At 37.1% G+C, this 26528-nt stretch overlaps 1 protein-coding gene across 1 annotated transcript in view; it reads left to right on the forward strand.

The window, feature by feature from the left end:
• The first annotated feature begins 551 nt into the window (after positions 1 to 551).
• DKK2 (dickkopf WNT signaling pathway inhibitor 2) overlaps positions 552 to 26528 on the forward strand; it is a 102755-nt gene continuing 76778 nt past the window's right edge. Inside the window, exon 1 of the mRNA XM_045471142.1 lies at positions 552 to 1018. Within this exon, the coding sequence (XP_045327098.1) occupies positions 797 to 1018 (222 nt within the window). The 5' untranslated portion in view covers positions 552 to 796. The remainder of the gene's footprint in view (positions 1019 to 26528) is intronic.

Genomic DNA, 26528 nt, shown 5'->3' on the forward strand with positions numbered 1-26528 from the left:
AAACCCCACTGTGGGAAGCTATAAAAAGCAAAGGGGGCGGCGGTGAGAGAGCAAACGGAGAGAGGGAGACCGATCCGCGCGCGAGACCGCTCCCAGGGCATTGCTGCGTTCCTGGCAGCCGTAGGCTGCCGGGTGTGAACCGGGAAGCGACGCTTCGCGGCGACTGTGCCTGCGCGCGTGGGAGACCTCCGCTCGCCTCAGACCTCCAGGGTCACGTCTGGGGCGTTCTTGATCCCCCATTAGAGCGCCCGCTAACACTGTGTCCTGCAAAGGTGGAGGCTTAAAGCTTAAAGCGTAGTAAGGAAGGCAAAGAGGAGAAAAAAGCAACTGAGGCCGCGGCAGAAGGAGCTGGTGTGGACCTCCAGAGGGATTAAGAGGACGATTGGACCGCGGAGATCCGGGTCCAGAGGGATTAAGAGGACGATTGGACCGGCGGGACCACGGAGGTGCGGGGCAAGGAGCAACTGGAGCGGTGCGGTCTGTGGGGCTGGGTCTTCTTGCACCTCGGGTCACGCCTCCTTGGCGAGAGTGCTCCTCGCCTTTGATTGCTTCCAGTTACTGCAGAACTTCCTGCCCCGCTGGAGAAGCGGGTCTCGCTCTGGTCGCTCTCGCTCCTGGTCTGAAGCGTGAGACTGAGTTCACACGGTGCTGGGCCCCCCCAAGCCAAGTGGGGTTGGGGGAACAGAGCCTGCGATCCGCCTCTCCCCGAGTGAGGGGCCAGGTGTAGGGGTCCTCCCTCCTCTCTCATCCGCACCCCTCCCGGCTTTGCGCCTCCCCGGGGACCCCTCGCCAGGAAATGGCCGCGCTGATGCGGGGCAAGGACTCGTCCCGATGTCTGCTCCTACTGGCCGCGGTGCTGATGGTGGAGAGCTCACAGCTCGGCAGCTCGCGGGCCAAACTCAACTCCATCAAGTCCTCTCTGGGCGGGGAGACGCCTGCCCAGGCCGCCAATCGATCAGCGGGCACATACCAAGGACTGGCTTTCGGCGGCAGTAAGAAGGGCAAAAACCTGGGGCAGGTAGGAAAACACTCCAAATACACTCTACAGCAAGAGCGATAGGGACCAGCGCTCTTGAGCGCCTCGTTTGCCTTTGCACGCCTCAACCTTTCAAGTGCGTCCCCAGGTGTGGCGCGCACCACAGCTAGGGAGGGGTTCCCAGAACAGATCTTCGTGGGCAGGGGTGGCTGGTGGCTGCTGGTGCTGGAGGGTGTGGACCGGGCGGATTAGGGTTCTCTCATTTTTCCTTTGGGACGTGGGCATGGTCAAAATCCAGAGCGTATCGGTGGGGAATGGTCCTTCTCCAAATTTAACATGGCAATGCTGATGATAATGTTAATAGCAGCTAACACATAGCAACTATTACGTGTCAGGCACCGCTCTAAGCGTTTACATATATTTCATCTTCACAACCCTATGAGCTAGGCGCTGTTACTCCCCCCATTCTGCAAATGAAGAAATTGAGTTAAGGAGTGATTAAGCGATTTGCCCAAGGCACACAAGCTAGTGTTAAGTGGCAGAGTGGGATTCCAATCTAAACAGTCTGGGGCCAGGTCCTGGTCTCTTAACCATTACATTTTACAATGTGGAGGGGGGATTTACCCTCTTTCAGGTTCTGCTTCCCTCCCAACCACTTTCTTCCTTCAAAGAAGTGAGGTCACAGACAGAAAACTTCAGGACAATCCATTTCTCAATTCTCTAGCATTGTAAATAAATCATCCAGGAGGCAGCAAAATGATGAAGCGACATTGACAGCATCGCGTAACGCAGGCGACCAGGGTGCCTGCGACGTAGCAAGGTACACGCCGGAGGCATTTTCGCAAGCGGAAACTTTTCGAGGGCGTTTGTCACATTGTCATACAGACACATTGACAGTCGCTTGCAAAGAGTTACGCAAATATTCACAAACAATAAAACTAGCGTGCACACTCAGGGCCCGCTGTGGCCAGCGCGCAGCAGCCAGGAGAGGGGGCCTTGTGGGCACTGGGAACCACGACAGCTCCCCCTTTCTGCTCCTCTTGTAGCAAGCCAAAACCGAAAGCCAGTATGCCAAACAGCACACGCACCTCTCAGCACAACTGTCAACCCGTGAAAGCGGCTCATTGCCCCACAGATCCTGGGTTTCCTTGTTTCATCGGAGGACCTTGTTGCACCCGCTGTGCGAGCTCTTCATGTCCTCCACTGCCCCTGCTCCTAGCGCAGGCGGCAGGGTGAAGTTGAGAGCAAGGGCCAGTCTTGGATGGACAATGAGGGAAAAGTTGGCCCGGGTTTGGCCCCCTACTGCCCTCTCACGGGGACAGTTTTGCTAGGTTTACAGTTCCAGAATGCTTCCTAGGCTTTGAAATGACAAACATTTCAGCTATCTTCTCAAAGGAATACAAAGTCTACAACCACAGGACTTTTTTTTTTTTTTTAAGGGTCTCCAGGGAAATGAACTATACATATGCATGCATACTACATGCATAAATACCACATGCATACATGTCCTTTGCACATTCTCGCATGTCTTGTGCACATACCTCCACACTTATGTGACCATTGTCATTCCCTTTTACTCTTCCCTCTGAAACACCCAACACTTTCCATAGTAATGCACTTAACATTCCCTTAGATATCCATCATGAAACGAGGCAAAGTTTAGAAGGAAACAAAGCTGTCAATCCAAATCATAAGACTTTTCTCTAAGGCTCCTAACTTCGAATTCTGCCTTGTCAGTTGTTGAAGAGAGCTAGACGTTTAGTTCAGCCAAGGACAGAGGGGTGGACCCAATGATCTTTTGAGGTTCCTATCGATTTTAATCAATGTACATCCTGTGAGTTTCTGTAAAAGACTTTCTGTTTCCGTCACCACTGGGCCCCAACACTTGATGTTCCTGAATCAAATTATCAGTTATGTCAGAACTGTCATTAGCCATGGGTTTACATGGACTAAACTGAGGAGTGCAGCCCAGAATCTAGCTTATGCCTTATGTTTTCATATGCCTATTTTTCTCTGTGTCCAAATATCTGCTCCTTAAAGAGGTCGCAACTCTATGTGGATGTCTTCAAATGGGAAATTGATTTATTTATAAATGAGTTTAATTTTCTTCTTTCTTTCTTTCTTTCTTTCTTTCTTTCTTTCTTTCTTTCTTTCTTTCTTTCTTTCTTTCTTAAATACTCTCCATAACTTAGTGGTTCTGGGGAATAGATTTCATTATATTTACTTAACTGTAATACCATATCCTTAAAATTTGATGATGGGTTTGTGAGAAAATTGTAATTTATAAGAGATAGTGGTAACATAAGATAAAACACAGTTGAATTGAAGTAAGATAGGTGGAAAATGAGAGGATTATCTTTTGTTATTTTCTGGCTTCTTACTTGTTTAGCGGGTGATCTAAAATGTATTCTATTATGAAGAAACAAATGGAAAAATCTATCGTCTTTGAAGTAGAAGAATTCTTTGAATATTTACAGGTCTCTTTACCTTCTTTAATTTACTAGTTAGGTGGTTTCTGAAATTCTTTGTACTCTCACTTTCAATAATAGAATGGAAGTTAGAAAGACTATTCAAGCAGGAAGATGCCACATCCTTTTTTGGAGAAAAAAATGTCAAATTGAAGTGTAGCCGAGCTGAATTTTTATCCATCAGAATAGAAAAATATGATTGATTGAGAAGATTGGGTGTTAAGTGCCAACTGATCAAACTAGCTAATTATGTAGTGTCATTCTGAGGCCTGATAATTTGATTTTCTCCCCCTCCCCCAATCTTGATGAATGATGCTGAAATGTATGTGTTTCAGAGGTACAGGAACAGGAAACTGTAGGATGCAAATTCAAGCAGGTATATCAGAAACTTAGTTTTTGGTCTTCTTTTCCTTAAGTGAAAATTGAATAATTTTTTTTTCTGATTTACTTTCAGAATATAGAATTAAAATAAAGATTTTATTGCCCTTGCAGAATAAATTAATGAAGGAATTTAATAATTCATTAATCTACAAAAGTGAAAATGAGAAAATAGGCCCGAAGCTTTGCTTGATTCGATGTAGACTGTTTTCGTATGAAGAAAACATTCTTATTTATAGGAATTCTATTTATTCTATAGGTGAGATGGATTATTTGTAAATAATTCCTGGAAAAGATGCCTTTGAAGATCAGGAAAGATTAGAAGAGGTCAAAAAGAGAACATACTGTTCTCCAGAGGTGTTACGATTCTCATTTTTAGGTTTGCTTTCAAAGACAGTTATGAGCTATGATGGAAAATGACCTACAAAATTGAGTATGGCAGGATTCAAGTGATTGATACAGGAGTAGCAAAAATGATTTCGTTGAATTTTTCATATTTATGTTTTAACTTGGCTTTCCATTTTCATCTATTGCTTATGAGTTTTAAAAGATAGTGTATATGTATGTGGGATAAATTAACTTGTAGACTGTTACTAACGTATAAACATGTCAAGATATTTCCCTTTCTAAAGAGATTATTGCAAATGTTCTAAGTTAAAAATAATTTTAAACAAAATCTTTTGTATCGTGTGGATACATATATTCTGAATAAGTACACCGTTGCCTGACATCACCTCTGGAGTTTGAAGTAATCAAGTTTTACAGGCCACTTTAAGAACAAATAAAAAAACAAGCAATTTAAAAAATCAATTTACCTTTGTAATTCACTTTTTTTTTTCCAAATGGAAAACCTTTGGATTTGTGCTTGTAATTGCTTCTTTTAGTCTTCTTTACTCCTTGCTTTGTCTCTTTGAGACAGATTAATTTGAATGCAATGCTATTGGATTTTGAAATATTTTTAGAGGTTATGAGTAGAAGAGTGGAAAATAAGTACATTTTAAATGTAAATAAGCTTCCTGGCATGTGTCTCTAAAAAGAAGCTGAAAACCGGTTTAACATAAATTCGATTCCGTGATTTTCTCATATAACTTGGACATTTGGGTAGGTTTGGATAACGTTGTGCTGTGAAAAAAGAATGCTTGAAATACATTGAAACAGAAGCTTGAGGGAGTCAGTTAGAGAGCCCTAATATTTGTGTATTGCATTTTCTTTAATAAAAAGTGCCACGGCTATTTGTATGTATGAATACTCAGGGAAGTGCTCATAGAAGTAAATTGTATATAAAATAGATACAATTTGCTGTAGGTGATCACTTCACTTTTTGAAATTACCCATGACTTTTTTTTTAACCCCAGCCCAACTTTCTCCTGCTAGAGAGTAAACATCTGCAATTTTTTCTGAACATCACCTGATGCTAAGTGCAATCAGGAAAGCAAGTCATTTTTAAAATTTAAACTTTCCAAAATAGAAAGGTTTTGGAACAATCTGCAGTAAGGTTCATTTTCTTTCACTGTGAATAATAGAGAATTGATAGTCGATGCAAGTGGAAGGTGACCTCGTGAATAGCAAGAAAAGTATTTTAACGATAATCTAAGTAGGAGCATCCATCATTTTATTTTTGTGCTAGAGTAGAGAGAGCAAGGGACAAGGGTACTTAAACTCACTCCAGCTGTGACTTTGACCCTACCAGAGTCTTTTTTAGTACTCCCCTCCAATACAAACTCCTCCCAGGATGTTTCAAATCTTATAGTTTTTAAAGTAGAGAAAGCAATGTAATAGAAGGGTAACTGATGTATTCTGTTCTAGAAGAATGTTGCCGCTTCCTCTTCTTTTCCTTGCACAATCATTTTAAATGGATGTTAAAATAACTTGTTAAATTGTAGAAGTTTTTATAATACTCAACATATTTACCATTTTCGACCCACAATTTTCTAGCTGTTCATTCTTTGATATTGATGTAATATCAAAATGAATTACAATCTTTTTTCTGTCTGTGATTCCCTCACAGCCCTTTAAAGTCATTCTACTTCATTAGACCCCTGGTTACTTGTGCTCATCTATAAAAAGAAGGTAAAGCTGCTCCTAGTTACTTATCTCACAATTGAAAAGATTTATTTACTATGTGTGTCTGCCCATGACTCTCACTGAGTCATTTTTTAAAAAATAATTTTGAAACAGAACCCAAAAGGAGAAAAAATTAATAATAGTTAATGGATAAATTTTTGCATTGTGTAGGATTGCTTTAAGATAACAGAAAGATTAAATATGGAATGCATAATGAAAATTTAGTATTATCATGGAAAGTAAGCAGAGGTTAATTTTCTTTTCCTCCCTTGTCCCCTCTTGCCAGGAGCTAGAGGACAGCAACATATTTTTCTCTAATTGTTTTGTTTTGTTTTGTTTTGTTTTTCAGGACAAATATAAACTATTCTCCCAAATGAAGAGGTCAACTGATATAAAATATGGGAGATTTTTTTTGATAGGAACATCTGTCCACAGGAAGAAAAGTCACCACCCAAATATTTTAAGTAGTGGCTTCCCAACAAGTCTCTCGTGCTAGCAGCTCTGGGTTACTGCCCATGTCTCTGGGTTCAAACCAATGATGATGGAGGCCATGAATGATACCAACATCTAATCAGATGTCCTCAGGGAGAGCTCATCCCATAAATCCTTGTCCTTGGAATGATAAATTGAGCCAGATGAAACTTTAAGGCAGAGGGATTTCAATATCAGGTCTAAAATGCTGTATTTTAACTCAAGTAATTCGTTTATGTAGCATTAAAAAACAATTATTATTTCAACACTGATTCCATAACCACTTAACCATAACAGACTCTATTTGTGGAGTCTTAATAGTAGTTGAGATTTATCTATGTGCAATAAACAATAACAAATAACAAATGTAGCAATAAAATCAGAAAAAAGCACAAAAGTAGTATATTTTTTAAAACCTCATTTCTTCTCTCTCCTTCACAGATAAAAGGGACAAGTGTGCATTAGTTACCCTTTGAAATATATTACAGTGCCTAATTTAATTGGTTGATTCCACTTATGTATTATAATTTGGTATATAGATAGTTACATATTTTATAATCATATGAATTCTAACTGCTGCACCCTGTCTAAAACAAAGAAATAAAATTAATGAGGGAATAAGTACATTAGGTGGAAAAACATCAAAGCATCACAATTAGGAGTACTGATTTCTTAAAATAGTGGATCTATGCAAACATTTCCTGAAAGATGTTAGTTCTCTGTACTATATCTTTCCAAATAAGAGTGTTCTTTTTTTCTGGGGACTGGAGGAAGTAAGTGGTCCTCAGACATATTATTTCCTTCACTGGCTTATAAATACTTCTAGCACACATTAAATTCTAGTACAAAGTTCCATTTATTATTTACTCTGTGCCATACATTGCTCCAAATGCTTCATTATAATGAACTCTTTCGAACGTCTCATCAGCCCTTCAAAGGGCAAGTCCTATTGTCATCCTTATTTTTATAAATGATAAAATATTTTATAAATGATAAAGCAATAATTTTTCTGAGACACAGAGAGGTTATGCAGTTTGTACAAGTCACACAGCATTAAGTGCAGAAAGACAAAAAACACACTCTCCTGTGTTTATCTGCCTGCATCTGAGGGACACAAGGTGCCCACTGACACCAGCAAGGCAGAGGCCTTCTCAGGGACCTCCCTGCAAGGATTGTGACTTGGTTTGACTGGCATCAGTCACATCTGATCAGATAAGGGAAAAATCATCGAGGGCTAGTGCCTCTGATTGCTTTTGCTTTTCCCTTGCTTTGGACTTCTCTAGCTTCCTTTTGGAGAATCAGATGATCTGTAGCAGCCCCACAGCACTATACTTTCCAAAGAGGTTCCAACTTCTGACTTGCCACTGACCAGCTTAATGTCTTTGGGAGAGTTACTTAATCTCTGGTTCTTTTTCTTTTAATATGTGAAATAAGATAAGTAACAATAGCAACCAAGAGTAATCATATTTATGTTACTGAGCCAGAGGGAAAGGGAAGTGCACTTATTTACTGTTCTGATGTCATTATTACTGCTACCATTACAGAAATAAGTAAGACCAAGTCAAGTGCTCACGCAAAAAACAGAAAGTGCTGCTTCATCTTCCCCACCAAACCGGGCAGGGGTAACTAAATGCATGTGATGTGCATGAAGGAAACAAATGAACTCAGTGGCACCAAGGGCAAGATTGCAAAACAAAACAAGACAAAATGAATACATACACAAACATGCTATTACATTTCTTGTATCGAATGTTAACATTAAGAGGGATGGTGAGTCAGTGCTGTCTTGTATAAAGTAAGCAAAATAGCATATAATTGAGTAATTGGTGAAATACACAGAAGCAAGGGTACACCAGACATTAAAATACAATCACAGTAAGTGAGGGTCCTAACAGCCATGGCAATATTAGTTATTTAACCACAGGAACCAAAATAATTGAACAACATGTTAGAGTCTGCTGCCGACAGTATTAATTTGATATTCTCCAAAGTAAGATAGCCTCTGCAAAGGCAAGTTTCTTGACACTTTCTGCACAGCCTGGGGCCCAGAGAGCTTGCTGAGAATTTGGAAGGTTTACAACCCTTTTTTGAGTGTCAGCTGTCCTGCGAGGAGGACTTAGAAATTCGGGGTTCATAATTCCCATTCCACTCCCTTCACTTTCTTTGTTTTATTTGGACTATTCCAGGATTCAGGTGATTTGGAAGTATTTTAACAATGTTACATTAAGAGTGAAAGTCTTTTAGCATATTGGAAACCAGCTGTTTGCCAATAAGTGTTTCTATCTGGTAATGAGCTAAAAGACTGGGTTCAGATGGGATGATGGGCGTGGGGATTGTCATTTAAAACCAACTGAAATGACAGCTCACATTCAAATAATGGTCTTCACTTGTTCATTCTAGCTTCACTTCATCTTAACCCTTTGAAACTTGGCTCAAGAAGCATTGGGTTAATTTGTCTCTTGAAATCTTTTCAACAATCATCCTCTATGCTCGGTAGCCTATCCTTTATACTTAATTTATCCCCTTGCTTCTGGTGTTACATGTTTCCATGTTCCTTTCTGGATCATTCCTCCCTCTTTCTTTCACTGATCCCTCTACAACCTTCTGTCCATAAATGTGGGCATTTGCTCAAGTCCCTTCCTTACACTTCTTTCTCTGTTCCACTCTCTCCCCTTTGCTGAGAGGATTTCCTTCTTTGCAATCATTTGCCACACAGGCAGAAATCTACCCTTAGTTTGGTTAAACTCCTGAGCCCCCTTACCTGCTCAACTGTTTGGGGACATCTTTCCAGAAACAAACAAATAAACAAACAAGTCCCCATATCAAAAATCACACATTTTATGTCTAACTTTGAATTGTCAGGAGTTAGGCAACCAAGTCTTTATGATTTCTCATAGCTATCAAAACAAAACGAAACAAAACAAAACAAAACAGGTGAAAAGTGCCCTAGGTTAATCTAATGCAGGCCACAAGAATCAAGTCTGATTGCCCAAATTCTTCTCATGCTTTGCTCATTACTCACTGGTGATGAAATAAAGCTCTGTAGATTCCCATGAATGCTCCATATTTAAATGCTTGGGATTTAAATGGCCTCCAATTTTTTTTCTCTATGGTAGACCTGTTGTTAAAACAACTCATGTCTGATTAGAATGTGCAAATAAATCTGTAATGTATGCTTATAAAACATTACATATTACAATATGTGCATACACATTTTAAACAATATATAATGTTTATTTTTTATAGCTTGAACAACTTACCACAGAGTAATTTTTTGCTATTTGCTATTTTAGAAATAATTGTTAATTTTTAGTGTGAAAAACCTTCTTACCATTTCCTTTCAACCTGACAGACTCTTAAACATGCTTTCATAACTGTGTAAGAGGATTCTTCAAATGTGCTTATTTAATATTATTTAAGATGGAGAGCTTTACAGAAAGAACCAAGAGAACCTTTTATCACCCAAAGGTTTCGAGACCTTGTACAAAACAGACAAATGTAGGCATAGTTGGAGCTGGCAGATACATTAGAAATCATCTAGTTTAACTCACTCCTTTTATGTGTGAGGGAACCGCACTAGGAGATATTTCCTGACCTGTCCCCGATGTCAGTGCCTGTGACAAAAGAATTTCTGTTGGAACTTGGATTATCTGACTTCTAACACAAGTCTTCCAAATAATCAAAAGCAACACTTTCTGTCAAATCCATGGTAACAAAGCGCTATAGAAGAATTAAATTCAGTTGATTTAAAAGCTGGTGGGAGATAAATTACACGGAGATCTCTCTTTCAGCTCTGAATTTTGTCTGTCAAAATGTATTACCAAAGAGTACAATGTCATGATGACAACTATGTCAGTAGGATTTATACAAAATTAATGAAGGGGAGGGGCTTTGACTGTATTGTCTTTGCTCACTTTTTCAGTCATGATACTTAGTGACATGATTAGCAAGAAGTCTGGCTGGAGAGAATCTGCACAGGAACAGCAGGAACACACAAAAGAAGGGAAGGAAATAATGGTGGGCTGGCGGGAACACAGATTGCTTGACCTTTGTCCAAGCATCATCTAGGATAGAGGCCAATGGCTTTAAAACTTTTCTGACAGCGATGCATGGAAAAAATTGTATTTTATGTTGTGATCCAGAATGCACACACACCCCTCAAAACAAAGTTTCGAAAATAAATCCTCTTACAATGGGTAATGCAGTGAGACATTTTAAGAAATTTTAGTCCTTTCCTTCATGTTTTATTCTATGTTAGTCTCCTATTCTATTCTCTCTCTCTTTCTCCCTCTTTCTCCCTCTCTTTCTCCCTCTTTCTCTCTCTCTTTAAAATGCTGGTCATGATGGGGCACCTGGGTGACTCAGTCAGTTAAGCATCCAACTCTTGATTTGGGCTCAGGTCATGATCTCACCGAGCCCTGCATCAGGGCTTGGGATTCTCTCTCTCCCTCTCTGTTCCTCCCCCCCTCCCTCCGGTGTGCTGGCTCTTTCTCTCTCTCTCAAAATTAAATAAACTTAAAAAAATAAAATAAATAAATTCTGGTAATGACTCATTGAATTCATTGATCAAAATCTGAGGTTTGAAAACCTCTGCCCCATTTGATCCTGCCCTCACCCTGCACAGAACTCAGGGTACCATGCTGGGACATCAGCCATCCTTTAGGATCAGCACCAGTGAGGGGAGGTAGAAAGCAGAGGCAGGAAGGTCTTCATGGACAGAAGCATGCATTGTCTCAGACCTCTTCCACTTTCCCTTCTGCAACAGCATGTCGGCCTCTGGCCTAAATGTGGTGGACCTCTTCACCTACGATGTGCTTCACCTTTGCCTCTCTTTCCACTTTTAGGAGTAGGTGACTGATAACTATGCTGCACGTGGTACTCGGAATCTGTTATCCTACATTAGTATTGTTCTCCCTGAGTGTATGCTGTGTGCACTGTCATATTTCATTTCTGAGAAAATGCAGTCGAAAATGGTTACAGTCTCTACACAGGATAGCAGGTGAACCTCAGAGAGCATGGGATATAGATTCAGAAGCCCTGGGTAGCCTATTGAAGAAATATGCTGGCCCTTGAAGAAATCATCTGACACCTTTGAGCCTTAGTTCTCTCATCAGTAAAATGTTAGTTCATAATAATATTATATTTTCTTATCTGTTTGCAAAATATAAAATATTGCTTATTTAATTAACATCATTAGAAGTTATTTTATGAAAAATAAAATTAAGACCTTTCCACCCTAAATTTATGAAGGACCAATGTGAATTAGAGTCAACTCTAATGAGTTAGAGTTAGCTAGAATGAGTTAATCTAGTTGGATTTTATGATTCTGGAATCATAAATTCAGTTTCTGTTTTAATAGATTGCCTTTTTTATATAAGCAGGAAGATTGAAAGTTGAAGGTGTTTTTTGGTTTTGTGGGTTTTTTTTCTTCTTATTCATTTTGATTTTCTTGGATTTACCCAAAAATTGCAGTGCTAGTGGTTATACTTTCACCTTTCTGATTAAAACATAGTTTTTGTTTTTGTTTCATTCCTGCAGGCTACAAACTGCTCTCTCGCCTGTTTAGAATATCCTGTCTATGATATTCAAGGAGACCTCTTTTTTTTCTATCATGTCAGAGATGTGTTACTACTTATGTATTTTCAATATATCTTGGAAAGACATGATAAGTGTCTTAATAATAGAAGTAAGTGTATTTTTAAAACTGTGAAACTAAACATGAGGGTCATATTTTGGACACATTATAGGCTATTGGGGTCAGAATGGATAAGTTTAGGGGAAAAGCCAATTGTAGTCACGTTGTGTGGATGTGAAATCACATGTACGGTGACAGAGGAAATATATTTTGTTAGAATTCTTCAAACAGGAAAGTGGGTATTTTCAGAGCTGTTGAAAGCATATTGTATTGCTAAGGAGGCATTTCCTAGCGAACAATGTAATAAGTCTTATCATTCACGTTACAAGTGCTGGAATCTCACCCAACCATTTGTCCATGCTAAAAATAGTCTAGGCTTCCTGCTTTCTATTCCTGCTCCTAAGCAATTATTCTCCAACGTATAGGATCCTACATCTTCCTTAATATTGAGGTCTTCTGCTGCTTTATTGTCAATCCAATTGTCATTGCTTTGGCTCAGACCATAATCATTTCCGGATGGACTATTTCAGTATTGTAATCATTTTGTACTTCTCCAAACCATCCTCCGTACTACTTCTAAAGTGAGCTTTTTAAAGTAAAACTCTTATCAGGCTATTCTCCATCTCACGGCCATTTCTAGAGCGCGATGTCTGAATTTCCTGAGATGACACACCATATCATCAATTATTTTGTTTCTCTCTACTTTATCCCTTCGGCCATACAATTGTTGAGTGGAAGATGTGGGATTTATAACTAAGCAGTCTTACTGGAGTTGGCCTGCTCAATCACCATGCTGTCCTGCCTCCTCGTATAAACTGGAGGCCAGAGAAACCAGCTAGAGAACTTTTACTGGTACACTTCAGAATTCAGATGTGGTTCCATTCTTCAGGTCAGTCAACTTGGTAATTGCTTACTTACTTCTTTGGTGTATTAGATGCTATAGTCATAGTAAACAAACATTTGTCTGACACATACGCCATGCTGGGTATTTAGAGTAGGTAGCAATAAAAGCAAATGTAGTCTTCTTGTGGAATCCAGTTGGCATTTTAAGATTAAAAGAGATAGCCAGAAATGGTCCAGTCCATGCTTCTCTTTCTAATACAATATTAAATCTGGACAACCTGATGTGTTTTCCTTTTTCTAAAGAGTTCCAAGAATGAACACTTGAATTGCATCACTTAGTTATCTCATTATTTTAACTTTAATTATGTCAAAAACTAGAACATTCTGCTTTCTGTTTTAGTGGAGCATGAATAAAACAAACCTGGATGTCAATCTGTATGTAAAATCCCTCCCTTATTAACACAAAATGTAAGTACATTATTTTAATCATTTTTCACAAATTACACTCTGATTCCCTTGATGAACAGTCAGGCTGACCTGGAAGGGTAAGACCATCGCTATAAACACTCAAGAAGAAGGTCTGTTCATGTTGGACATTATGGTGACAATGTAGAGCAGTGGTGTCTGCTTTTCCTTTTTAAATATTTTAGAAGGAATTAAATTTTGATTTTTTTTCCTTTGTAAATGCCTCACTATTCCCTGTGGAGGTCTGATCCTAATTTTATCATTTATAAAGGACTAAAGAAATATTAATGGGAAGAGGCATGCTTATGAGGAATTAGAAGAATAATAAGGAATAACAAAGTTGTACTAGTAGGAGGGTAGGAGTCTGGTGACCTAAAAATGGATAGGTGGAGGGGGTGTGTTCAGTAAAGTAGACAAGATTTTACCGCAGGTAGGGAAGAGGGATGGAATGTGTGCTAAAATACATCACAGAATGAAATTTCATAAAGATACAAGTTTAAAATAATCTCCTAGGTTTTTTTTTTCTTTAAACAACCACACTCATTATTTTTTGAAATTAGTCACTGCAGAAAACTCATCCTTTTGATATTGTCACTTAAATGTTGTTTTGGAACTAACTTCGTAAGTAGTTTACATGTTTATTTTAGTCTACAACTTTATGACCACAAACAATGTTATATATATTGATTAAAATACCACATTTAAAATGCTAGGCCCTGGGGCGCCTGGGTGGCTCAGTCAGTTGAGCTTCCGACTTCGGCTCAGGTCATGATCTTGCGGTTCATGAGTTAGAGCTCAGCGTCAGGCTCTGTGCTGACAGCTCAGAGCCTGGAGTCTGCTTGGGATTCTGTGTCTCCCTCTCTCTCTGCCCCTTACCTATTCTCTCTCTCTCTCTCTCTCTCTCTCTCTCTCTCTCAAAAATAAACATTAAAAAATTGTTTTCAGGGATGCCTGGGTGGCTCAGTTGGTTAAGCATCCAACTTAGGCTCAGGTCATGATCTCACGGTTGGAGGCTGAGCCCTGTGTCAGGCTCTGTGCTGACAGCTCAGAGCCTGGAGCCTGCTTCATATTTTATGTCTCCCCCTCTCTCTACCCCTCCCCTGTTTGCACTCTGTCTCTCTCTCTCTCTCTCTCTCTCTCTCTCTCAAAAATAAATAAACATTAAAAAAATTTTTTTTAATTTAAAATGCTTGGCCCTGAGTGATTTTATGTTGTTTCCATTAACCAAATAACCAACAGAAGGTAAGGATATCAAAGAAATGTGGTGTCATTTCTGAAAGCAATTCCAAAAAGTTCCAAAAGATATTCTGAGTCATGGAATCAGTATTGTGGTTTCAATTGTAAATCCTTCAATGTTGATTGCTTTAAGGTGGAAAACCATCAACTGGGCTTATAGTCTTAAAATTAAAAAAAAAAAATATATATATATATATGTAATATCTCGTAATTAGGTCTTCTCCATTAGAAGAACCTGGTCAGAATTTATATAATATGGTTATTATTTCTCAGAGGATCATGGTGTTCAGGAAGCATTAAATGAGTACAAGCCAGCAGTATGTTCCCCACCCAAACCCACTCTTTTCCTGAAAGAAGAGGCAGGAGCAAATCAAACCCAGTGCAATTCCCTAGAGTCTGTCTGGTGACACACATAACTTTATGTGCCATTTAGTTAAAATGTGTACACTGAAGTCAGAAAAACAATAAGGTCCATAAAAAGTTATTTTTTAATGCAAATATAGTCTATTAAAATTTTAGAGAAAAAACAAAACTGCTTTAACTCAGTAAAAATATTTTTGCAATTGTTCAAATTAATACAGTGCTTCCAAAATGGTCTTTGGAAATCCTTGTAAATTTCCTTGCTTGCCCATTTGCCCCACTGCTATCTTCTCAACACTTTTCAGAGGGAAAATTTTCTTTTTTAACCAGAAAAATCTTCTTGAAATTACATTTCCAGGGGGGTCCTGGCCACACCAGCTGCAACACATTGTAACTGAATTTTAGTCTCTGTTTTTCTTATTGTTAACAGCACAAGTGACCAGCACTCAGGTCTTATGCCACTGACATCCCACTGATTGATTACAAATTGGATTCAAGTGTGTGCTGTGAATTTTCCTGTTAGAAAAATACAAGCTTTCAACACAAAATAGCAGCTATATTTGATGGTCTGGCACTTAAAAAATTAAGTTAGACCAAAAAATATAATTCTGGTTCTTAGTAAACGTCAATAAAGAAGAATGTAGCCCAACCTCACCAGTAATTGTTTTTCATTTCTTTTTTTTTTTTTTTAATTCCACTTATGGAGAGAGTCAGAGACTGAATGGAGAGAATGTTCTGATAGTTGAGACAAAGATGTTCTGAATTTTCAAGGACCATTTAAAATATCTTAGGGAAGTGGGGCACCTGAGTGGCTCAGTCTGTTGAGCATCTGACTTCAGCTCAGGTCATGATCTCATAGTTCGTGAGTTTGAGTCCTGCATCAGGCTGGTATCAGTGAGGATCCTGCTTCGGATCCTCTGTCCTCCTCTTTTTCTGTGCCTCCCCTGCTCACACTCTCTCAAAATTAAATTAAAAAAAATGTTTAAAAAAATAAGATATCTTAGGGAATCAAGGCAGGGCAATGTCCAGAGCAATGGACAAATTACTGATTTTGAATACATGCTATCAGATTTAAGAATCACGTGCCCAATGACAAGCCCATTGCAATGATCATAATGAGATTTAACATAAGGATTTGAAAGAGTGATGATCTGCAGCTAAAATGCATGAAAAGGAAGAACATGACTGAAAGTTACTTGTGACTCAATCACAAAATCAAGCAGAAAAAATAGGCTGAGCTTCCAATCATAGTTATTGCTTATCTACGGTTAGGCAGTACACAATGTGAGTAGTACACAATACCTTGCCTCTAGAAGACAGGGCAACTAATATTTGTTGAGAACCTACTTCACGCCAAGAACTTTATATTATCTCAGTCTTCCAATGCCCTATGAGCTTCTGTCATGTGCAGAGCACTCAGTAAATGTTTGTGAGAGGCAGTCAAGCAAGGAAGAAGTTGCTACAAAAGTGAGCATTTACATTATGAGCAAGCTCAACATATGGTATCTGAGGTCCTGTGATGGCCTAGCTTCAAATTCAGAATTATTTGATTGTAGTTTTAATGTAGAATAGCTTTGCCTTGTTGAGTTAGTAGGGAAGCCACCTTACACTTCTTTTTAGAACGGTCATTATCAAAAAGGCAAGAAATAACAAGTGTACATGAGGATGTGGAGAAAAGGGAATACTCGTACACTGTTAGCGGGAAAATGAGTTGGTGCAGCTGCTATGGAAAACAATGTGGAGGTTCCTCAAAAAATTAAAAATTGAACCATGATATGATCCAGAAATTCCACTTCTGGGTATTTATCCAATGAAAAGAAAAACACTAAATCAAAAAGATATATGCACTCTATGTTTATTGCAGCATTATTTGCAAGATATGGAAACAACCTGTCTGTTAATGGATGAATGGATAAAGAAATTGTGATATATATATATATATATATATACGCATAATGGAATATTATCCAGCCGTAAAAAGAGTGAAATCTTGCCATCTGTGACAACACGGATAGACCTCGATGGCATTATGCTGAGTGAAGTAAGTCAGGTGGAGATAGACTAATACTGTATGATATCTCTTATATATGGAATCTAAAAAAGAAAGAGACCACCAAACATACAATAAAAAACCAAGCTTGTAGATACAGAGAACAGATTGGTGGTTATTGGGGGCATGGGGTAGGAGAATAAAAAAAGAAAGTGGAGAGACACAACCAATCACTGAGACTGGAAACTGGCACAACTCCATATGCAATTAATTTAGCAAGTGTGTCTGATTATTCTTTTATGCGCTTCATTTCTTGTACAAGATATTTGTTAATTATACAGAAACAGATTAGCATGCTTTACTGAAACATGAACTGAGAAAGAAAATGATAGTGGCATTAAATCTGAATTGCAAGTAATTTCTGAAGTCAGTCTACATTATTGGCTTAATTAAGATTATGAGTTCTTGGTTCCTGTGCCTGAAAATTAAGGTGAATATTCTGATCTTGGTCAAATTGGAATCTATTGAATGACTTTTGTGAGATCTTTGTTATAGTTACTATATTTTCAGGATGATAGTGCAACTATATTTGTAATTATATTATATATTTATAATTATATTATAAAATCTGTTTTTTTCCCTATTCCTATCAATTTTTTAAACAGTGAATGAATTTGTCTTCCCCATATTGAGATTTTGTTTTGTTTTGTATTAGGGGTTTAACAACTTTATAGAATGAACCTGTAAATTCTAGAAACATAATCAAAGTCCTTATCTTCTTATCTCTGAGGAATAAACCAAATTGCCATAATCTTTAAAAGGAATAGACGATAAATATCTATCAAAGGAAAAAATAAACATTTAAAATATCTGATCATTACTAATAGTTGGTGAAAGGTAATAGATGGCTAAACAAGGACTTAATAAAGATAGTTTGTGGGAAATTCAATCCCCCAAATTGCAAAGAAGTGAGTGTTAATTTATACTCTTCTAAATGTCAGTTTTATCGGGGGGTGGGAAGGCAATTACTACTAGTTGTTCAATAGATGCTGAATTGTCCGCCATATTTTCTCTGTCCAGATTTTCATTAATGATCAGGAAGTCAAGGTGTGGGCCAAATGTCTCCTTATGTTTCAGAAAGACTAGGGAAGAGAGATATTCCCTTGTTGGTCTGATTGTTGCGAACCCAGGGACAAGAACATAGAGCATTTTTGGAATGTGCACATGCTTAACACCTGGAATTTTCTGAGAGTTATAGTCATACTTCATCAGTCACCAGAATGAAAAGCCAAATGCCGATCTGAAGGAGAACTTCTGAGGCAATTCTTCTGGAGCTAGCAATATACCCTACTTGTCATCTCTCAGACATAAGCCTTTAATCCTCTCTTCCTACAATTGTTTATTTTAAAATGTGAGAAAGGCTAAGGATGTCACAGCCGAACTGTGAGCTTTCTCTTTAAAGAATCCCATCCTTCAAACCCATCTTAGGCAAAGGAACTGGCATTCCATGTGCTGAGCAGATGGTGTCCTACGGCACTGGCCAGCCCACATGTGCAGCTGGGCCTATCTGGCACACAGGTGTCCTGATTTGGACCTTCCTGAAATTCTGACACCACACTTTCCTCCATGGGGAAGTATGACTTGGCTATGCTGTTTTCCAGTGACAACAGATATACTGGCCTAACAATGACAGCTCTGACTAAGGGGATAACATAACCCTCTAACTCATATTTAGCTGGGACCCAGGGCATAGGGTTTGTTCTAAGAGTTTGGGCCAACTTTTTGGTTTTGATTTCCTCTTTTGTGTTTTGTCTTTCATGTCTCCTCCCTTCACCTCTTCGAATTTTGGGTAATTCTCAGAAGGGTGGGAAAGTCCCTTGGAGGGGGGAAATGCTGTCGTAATAAACAAACAAAGTTAAGCATCGTACATCAAATGGGTGGCGTTTCTATTCATGGGCCAATATCGGGCAACCACATTCCAATATTAAGTAATCTTCAGAGTTTAAAAATGAGCAAAGCCAGACAAATTCATTAAACGTTTCATAGCATTTGACAAAAACTACTGTGAAAGTAAAAGGCTATTTCAAAACGCCTTTGTAGGCAACAAAGAAGAAATTCAGTTGATGTTCCTTCTGCACAATCTCTTACATAATCATTTGGGCTCACCAAAAATATTTGTCAGTGCAGAGCCCAGATGTTTTGAAGTTTGTTTGTTTGTTTGTTTTTAAAAAAGCAATATTTAAGGACTTGCCCATTTCTTTCCATCTTAGTAACAGCTGCCTCTAACAACTGATTATAATGAAAATAGCTAGGTAGGAAAAACATTCATGGAAGTAATGAGGGAAGTAGATGGTATCGCAGTTTTGAGCTACCTCTGATTTTCTCTCTTTCACAAAACATAATTTCAAGAATTACGTATCATTTATGAAAAGCTACTCATCTTCACTCAAGTATGCCCTACAAAATGGATTGGCCCTGCCTTTAGGTAAGCAGACATAATTACTCAGCTCAAGGGGGAATTAAAGCTTATTACCCAGAGGAGATTTTATACCACTGTGTTAAGATAATTCCACCATTCCCATTGATCTAAAAGGGACAATAAAATATGGAAGAGATATTCTGATTACCAAGAAGTAAAGGTTTATTCCAGAGAATGACTGGTTTGATATTGATTCTGGACTGCATCACAAAGCAGATTATGAAATTCAGTACTTAGGGAAATAGATATACCCAAGAAATAACAGATTACTTAGAATAAATCATGAAAAACTAATTTTATTATTTCTTGGACAAAGAATTTGTCTGGTCTCAGTATAATACGTGCCATCTATAGTCACTCCATTCGTGATTTAATGATTTTAGGGCTTTAAATACCACCATATGCCAATGACTCCCATGTTTGTATCTCTAGGCAAAACCTCTCTTGAGCTTCAGAGTAAGATACCCAAATGCCAAGCTAACAGTTCCACTAACAGATATTTCAAACTGACCATGTTAAAATCCCATCTTGTCCTTTTTCCAAACCTGTTGCACCTATGGATTCCTTACCTCATTTGACATTAAATCCATTTTTCGAATTTCTCAAAGGACTAGGATTCATCTGCAACTTTTTTCTTTCCCTCACACTCACATTTAGCCCATTAGGAAAGATTTTTAGCTCTATAGATCAAAACAGGAATCTCTATAAAGGTATGAATTAATAGTGGCTCACAGAAAAATGACTTAGGAATTTAAATTTGGCTGAATAAGATGCACATGCAGCAGAGCAGACCTTCCTAAGAAAATAACATCATAGATATGTGAGAAACATATTTAGTTTATAGTCTAGGTGGTGTTTTATCTTTATAAATTCATAACTAAAAAAGAATTAGAAACCAATTCAATCATCAGTTCTACCCAGAGGTGTTGCCAGGGCAGGAAAAATTACTCAAGTGGCATTCATTTGCCATATCCTATAAAAACAAAACACTTTGTCAGTTCTGTTCTTTGTTAGTAAGACTGGGTTCTTTAATCATTTTTTTTTTTTAGTGACTAGACAACATTGAAAGTCATATATCAGCTATGTTTTCTTGATACCTTACAAATGTTTTTGTTTGTTTACTTTTTCTCTATGTTAGGATACATATAACTAGCAGTGGGTGCTAAACAGACAAGGAGAATGATTTCTTAGATTGGCCATGAGGTTCTCTAATAGTCTTATATAGAGATGTGACTTAGCTTCCCAAACTCAGACTTTCAAATCACTTTGCTTTAATTTGACTCTTTGGGAGGGGAAGGCTTATTTATTATTTAGGAAAAGGGAAATGATAGCACACAGGAGGTGTTATGATATTGTTATCACACTATTTATCATAGTCCCAATTTTTATCATAATATTAAATTTCTCTCCTTTAGTGTTCAATCATATTACCAATATGATTTATCTGTCATACTGGTACATAGACATTTGAGGAAAATTGTATTTCATTTCAGCAACTAAAAGTATCTTCTTTTGCCTAAATTTCAGTTATTCTGTAATCCCATTTATAGGACTTAGTATCTGTGTCTCAAGAGAGATGAAAAATACAAAATTAACATTGTGATATTGACAAATTAACGAATGAGACAGATGATAGAGCCTAGATGTAGATTAGAACATCAATCATTAAGAAAAGAAGGAACTATTTAAAAACGAATGTTGGAAAAATCGAGTATTTTCATTGGAAAAAACTGATATTGTAATACTACCTTACTACATATAAATATCCATTCCAATGTGTTAGTGCTCATAACTAAAGATAAAAAAATATTAAAATTTTAGAATAAAATACAGTAAATATCTTTCAAACCCTGATAAGAAGAGATTTTTTTTAGCAAAGCACCAACCAAAAGGGAAAAAAAAGGTAAATTTGACTATATTAAAAGTGGAACCCTAGCCTACCCAGTGACACCATAAAGAAAGTAGGAAACAGACCACTAGCTGGAGGAGGTATGAGCATATACAGCCAGCACAAATCTTGTGTGACTAAAGATTGGTGTCTGGAATATTCAACAAATCCTATAAGTCAACAAAGAATTAAAAGGGAGATAAACTATCCTGGAAGTAAAATAAAATTAAATAAAATTAAAAAAAAAATAAAAGGCAAGTAAGCAATCCAATAAAAATAGGAAAAACACATGAATAGGCAATTGACAGAAGAGTAATAAAATGGCCAAGAAATATTTGAATAGGTCCTCAGTCTTATTAGTAGTAAAGGTAATGCAAATTAAGATGTTGACCTTCCATTTTATACACATTGGACAATAAAAAATTAAGACCTTGATAATGCCAAATTAGAAAAACTTGAATATATTGTTCATGGGAGTGTAATTACTACAACTACTTGGCAATATCTTGTAATTCTGAACATTCATATATTCTCTAACTTAGATATTTCACTCCTAAGAAAATAACCCAGAGAAATGTTTCCTTCATGTGCACCAGAAGATATGTGTAAAAAGGGCAACAGCAGTACTGCTTATATCAAAAAACAGGAAACAACCTATTTTGTCAATAAGAGAATGCATATATAAATGATGGTTGATTAATATTGTGGACTGTTATGGAACAGTGATAATACATAAATGAAAAAGCTAGAAGTGAACATGAATGAAGCTTTGATATATAATAGTGACAGAAAAAAACAATATAAATAACATTGAGGATAGTGTTCATATTGGAGGAAGTCAGAGAATTGGTATATGGAAGGTAAGTTATAGGTAAGGTATATACAGGCAAGTTATTGATATTGTTCTAGTTCTTGGGTTGGATGATGAGGTCGCAGTTGAGTTTGATAATTTATAAATACTTGATTTGCATGTGTCAAATATATTTTAAGATATTTAAAAATAAAACAATTAAAAGGTAATTCAAAAGAGGGATGAGAATCTTAGTATAACTTAAGGATTTTCCATTAAAGTGGGATATCTGCAGATAAAAAAATTCAGGAGAGGGGTAAACATTTGGGAGCATGCCCTCTGAAAATTGTTACCACTTTAAAAGCAATTTTTAGAGGTCATATGTTGGCAACACTATGATAAACAGAACTAGGGAAAGTTGTATAAGAGTAGGACTCAGACCTTAGAGAATGTATTTAAAACTTTTGTGAACTTCTTTCTCAACCAATGATGAACCACTTTCCTCCTTGTACACACCCCTTCCTGCTAGAATATTCCCCTGATATATAAACCTGTATCTCTCTGCTTACTCACTTAACCAACATCGTGGTTTTGGATATTTTCTACCTGAACCAAGAAGCAGACACTTTTTTTTAAAAGAAAATAATTTATGGCTTCAATAAACACCCGCTTCTGCAAAATGTATCTCTATCTTATTGCTGTAATTTACTATGATAATGAATAGAGATGAAATTACTTACAGTGAAAGAGGAGAATAATTAATTTTAAGATCTCAGCACTGAAACTAACATAAATACTGGATGATGTTTATTTTAATCACATTTACAAAAAACTATTGCTGAATGGTTCTACTGGGAATGTTATTAAACTTAGTCGCTCCTTGGGTACTTTGCTTGTAAAGTAGGTTATAATTCATAAGCTGCGGTAAAACAGGTTAAAATCTCTTTAAAATCTGTGTATAAACTTTCCTTTCAGCAATACTGCATGTATGGGATATGAGATCTTTCAGCAGTTTAGCTTTCCATGCATTTTGCATCTTGGACAGGGTGGTTTAAATGATTTTTGTTATTTCAATGGTGAGTTATATATAGTTAGCAACTCCCTATGCTAAAGATGATGAGGGGGTGCTATAACTCTTCTCATAAGAGCAAAACAGAAAATCATTTTTTCTAGTTTATTGACATAAAAAATAGCCTTCTGCCAATGGTTCTCCAAGTTAGGTCCATGGACTCTTGGCTATGCCCAGGACCCTTTCAAGAAGTCTAAAAGATCAAAACCTTTTTTTGTGGTAAGTGTAAGATGGTATTTACCTTTTTTCACTATGTTGACATTTGTTATTGATGGTGCAAAAACAATGGTGAATAAAATTTTTGGTACTTTAGCATGAATCATGACAGTAACACCAATCTATACTAATAGCCATAATATTCTTCATCAAAACATTCAGTAAAATTATACATACATACATACATACATACATATATACATACGTATGCCACTTTCCCTTAAGAATGCCCTTGATGAAATAGTAAAAATTAATCAATTTGATTACATCTAGACCTTTGAGAAGTCATCCTTGAAACATTTTGTGTGATGAAATAGGAAGTATGCATGAAGCACTTTAGCTGCACACATGATATGACTGCAATATTTGAGTTGCAAGTTGAACTAGCTGCTTTTTTCGTCTTAAGGAACATCATTTTTTTTTACCTGAAAGAATTACTGAAAAATAAGTTGTGGTTATTCAGATTCAGCAAGTATTTGGGAAATATTTTCTCAGAAATGAGCAAAAATGAACCTGTTACTTCAAGAAAAACAATTCATGATATTTGTTTCCATGATAACATTAGAGCTTTCAAGGTCTGCATAACTGTACAAACCAACATTTTTTAAATGATCATTGGATAATGTTGCAAAAATCATAATGCAAAGTATACCAAAGGGTTTTAATGTGATAGTGTATGAAAGATTCATTGACATGGTTTCAGATTCCATACTGCAAGTAACCTTTAAGAAACTATCATCTGCCAAGTTCTGGTGTAGTAATCAAAGAAGAATATTCACAATTATATGAAAAAGCTTTTAAAATACTCATCTTCTTTCAAACTATGTATCTATGAGAAACCAGATTTTTAAAAATCTATTTCAACCAAAACAACATATCACAAGAAATTAAATGCAGAAGCAGATAAGAGAATCCAGCTGTCTCCGACTCAGACATTAGATTTTCAAAAATGTAAAATAATGCCATGCTTCTCACTACATTTTTCTTCTGTTTCTAAAAATATAGCTATTTTTCATAAACTAGAAAAGGTTATTGTTACCTGTAAGTGAATTAATAAATATTATTTTTTAAAAAAACTTCTGATATGGTCATTATGGATAGATACAACAAACATAAACAAAAAGCTTTTTGAAGCCCTCAATAGTTTTTAAGACTCCAGTAGGGTCCTTAAACTCAAAACTTGAACAACTTTCTTATACAAATTATCAGTCTTTCTCTTCCAGTGGTTAAGCAGCAAAGTAAAAAGAAAACTTTCAGGAGTATCAGAACTTAGTAGGAGAACCAGGAAGGTGACTTGATTCATTGTCTTTAGTTTAATGTTTTAGTTTCTGAGACTTAATGCCTTACTAAAGTTGAACCCCACATTTATTCTCTTACCCAAAATTTACTGAGAACATTTTATGGGATAAATATTGTCCTAGAACTGGAAATATAGAAAAAGACAAACACCCTTGTGGTCCCTTAGAAAAGATGTTTAAATTCAATATTGGATTTGGCTTGAGTTGATAAAAGTGAAAGATTAGGGGCGCCTGGGTGGCGCAGTCGGTTAAGCGTCCGACTTCAGCCAGGTCACGATCTCGCAGTCCGTGAGTTCGAGCCCCGCGTCAGGCTCTGGGCTGATGGCTCAGAGCCTGGAGCCTGTTTCCGATTCTGTGTCTCCCTCTCTCTCTGCCCCTCCCCCGTTCATGCTCTGTCTCTCTCTGTCCCAAAAAAATAAATAAATGTTGAAAAAAAAAAAAAAAAAAAGAAAAAAAAGAAAAAAAAAAGTGAAAGATTAAATTAAATATTTGATTTAGCTTAAACTGATAAGAGTGAAAGACTGTGAAAACATTGATGTGTATTTAATAGATTATTTAAATTTAGAAACTAGGAATAAAAGTATTATCTTTTTTTATTGCCCACCCACTCTTATGTTTAGCTGTGTTAATAAAGAGTTAACCTATAATTTTGAAGGAATTCATTAGACATTTTATAGTTTTAGGTTGATTGGTCTTTAACAAAGAATCGTAACAAAGAATCTAGCTCAGAGAACCTATGCTGTGCCTATAGACATCATCCAGTTACCCCTTTCCTATTTTTGTAGGAAGACAGCCTACTTGTATATAAATCATTGAAATGGAAGGAAAAAAAACCTACAGGTTTGTTTTGTTTTTAGTGTAAAAACCAGCTCATTTAAGTCCATAAAATGATGGTAAGCTTCACAGATGGCAAAATGCATTGGGATCCTTAGGGGAAAATAAATCCTTTTGATGTACAAATTTGAAGAATTGACGAAACTTCACCTGGGGCCAAATTCTTATTCCCTGTAATTCGAGAAGAATTCCCACAGAATTACAGAGATTTAGAAACTGGTTAGCAAGTACTCATTTAAAGAAAAATATCTGTTAGCCAAGGAGCCTAAAATTGCTTTTTGCATAACAAAATGCCTTATTCCACTTTGATGGTGATTCAAGAATGTCCCTTCCAATACTATGTCAAAGTGAGGGCTTGCATATTTTATTAAAGTGACTTACTTGAAAAATATTGCTGTCCCTTTGCCCTCCCCCAGCTGCAAGTTCCCTTGATGAAGCATGATTTCATAAATTTATTCTGAAACAAAATTTTATTTTTCCTTTGCTCTATCCCTTCCAGCTGCAAACTCCTACCTGGCTTTGTGAAATAATTAATACATATGTTTAAAATAAGAACTCATCTTCTCCCCTCTATGCTCCCAGCTGCATATTTCCAGCCCTTTTTCAACTTTTTATTTGTAGTAATATTTCATAAATACAGAACAAGTTCAGATTCTCCAGTACCTCTTTCCAAGCCCACATGTTGCCCTGAGTCTCAGTGGTTCTGATTCTTGTCAGTGGAGAATAGCCGGGGCTCTTCCTCAGTTACATTATTTTTGAATTCCACTATTTTTAATTTTACTTTTGCAATTTTCAATCCTCAAAACATTACTAAATGAGCATTAGCCAAGGGCGGGCATGTTATAATATCCTAGTGTTGAAATTAAGGGGAATTTTTTTCTGTGCTTGAAGACAGCTGACATCCTTCTGAACTACCTTTTGAACTAATCACTGAGTAGGCAATCTATAATTCCTTCATATTAAAAATGTCAGTATATAAAAGCATTTCAGTTGTTGAGAAGACACTCTTGGTGTCTTCGAGAATGATTGATGTTTATGTTTGTTTTCACTTACTTGTCAGATTTGCAA

This window comes from Leopardus geoffroyi, chromosome B1 (assembly GCF_018350155.1).
Source record: "Leopardus geoffroyi isolate Oge1 chromosome B1, O.geoffroyi_Oge1_pat1.0, whole genome shotgun sequence".
Classification (NCBI taxonomy): Eukaryota; Metazoa; Chordata; class Mammalia; order Carnivora; family Felidae; genus Leopardus; species Leopardus geoffroyi.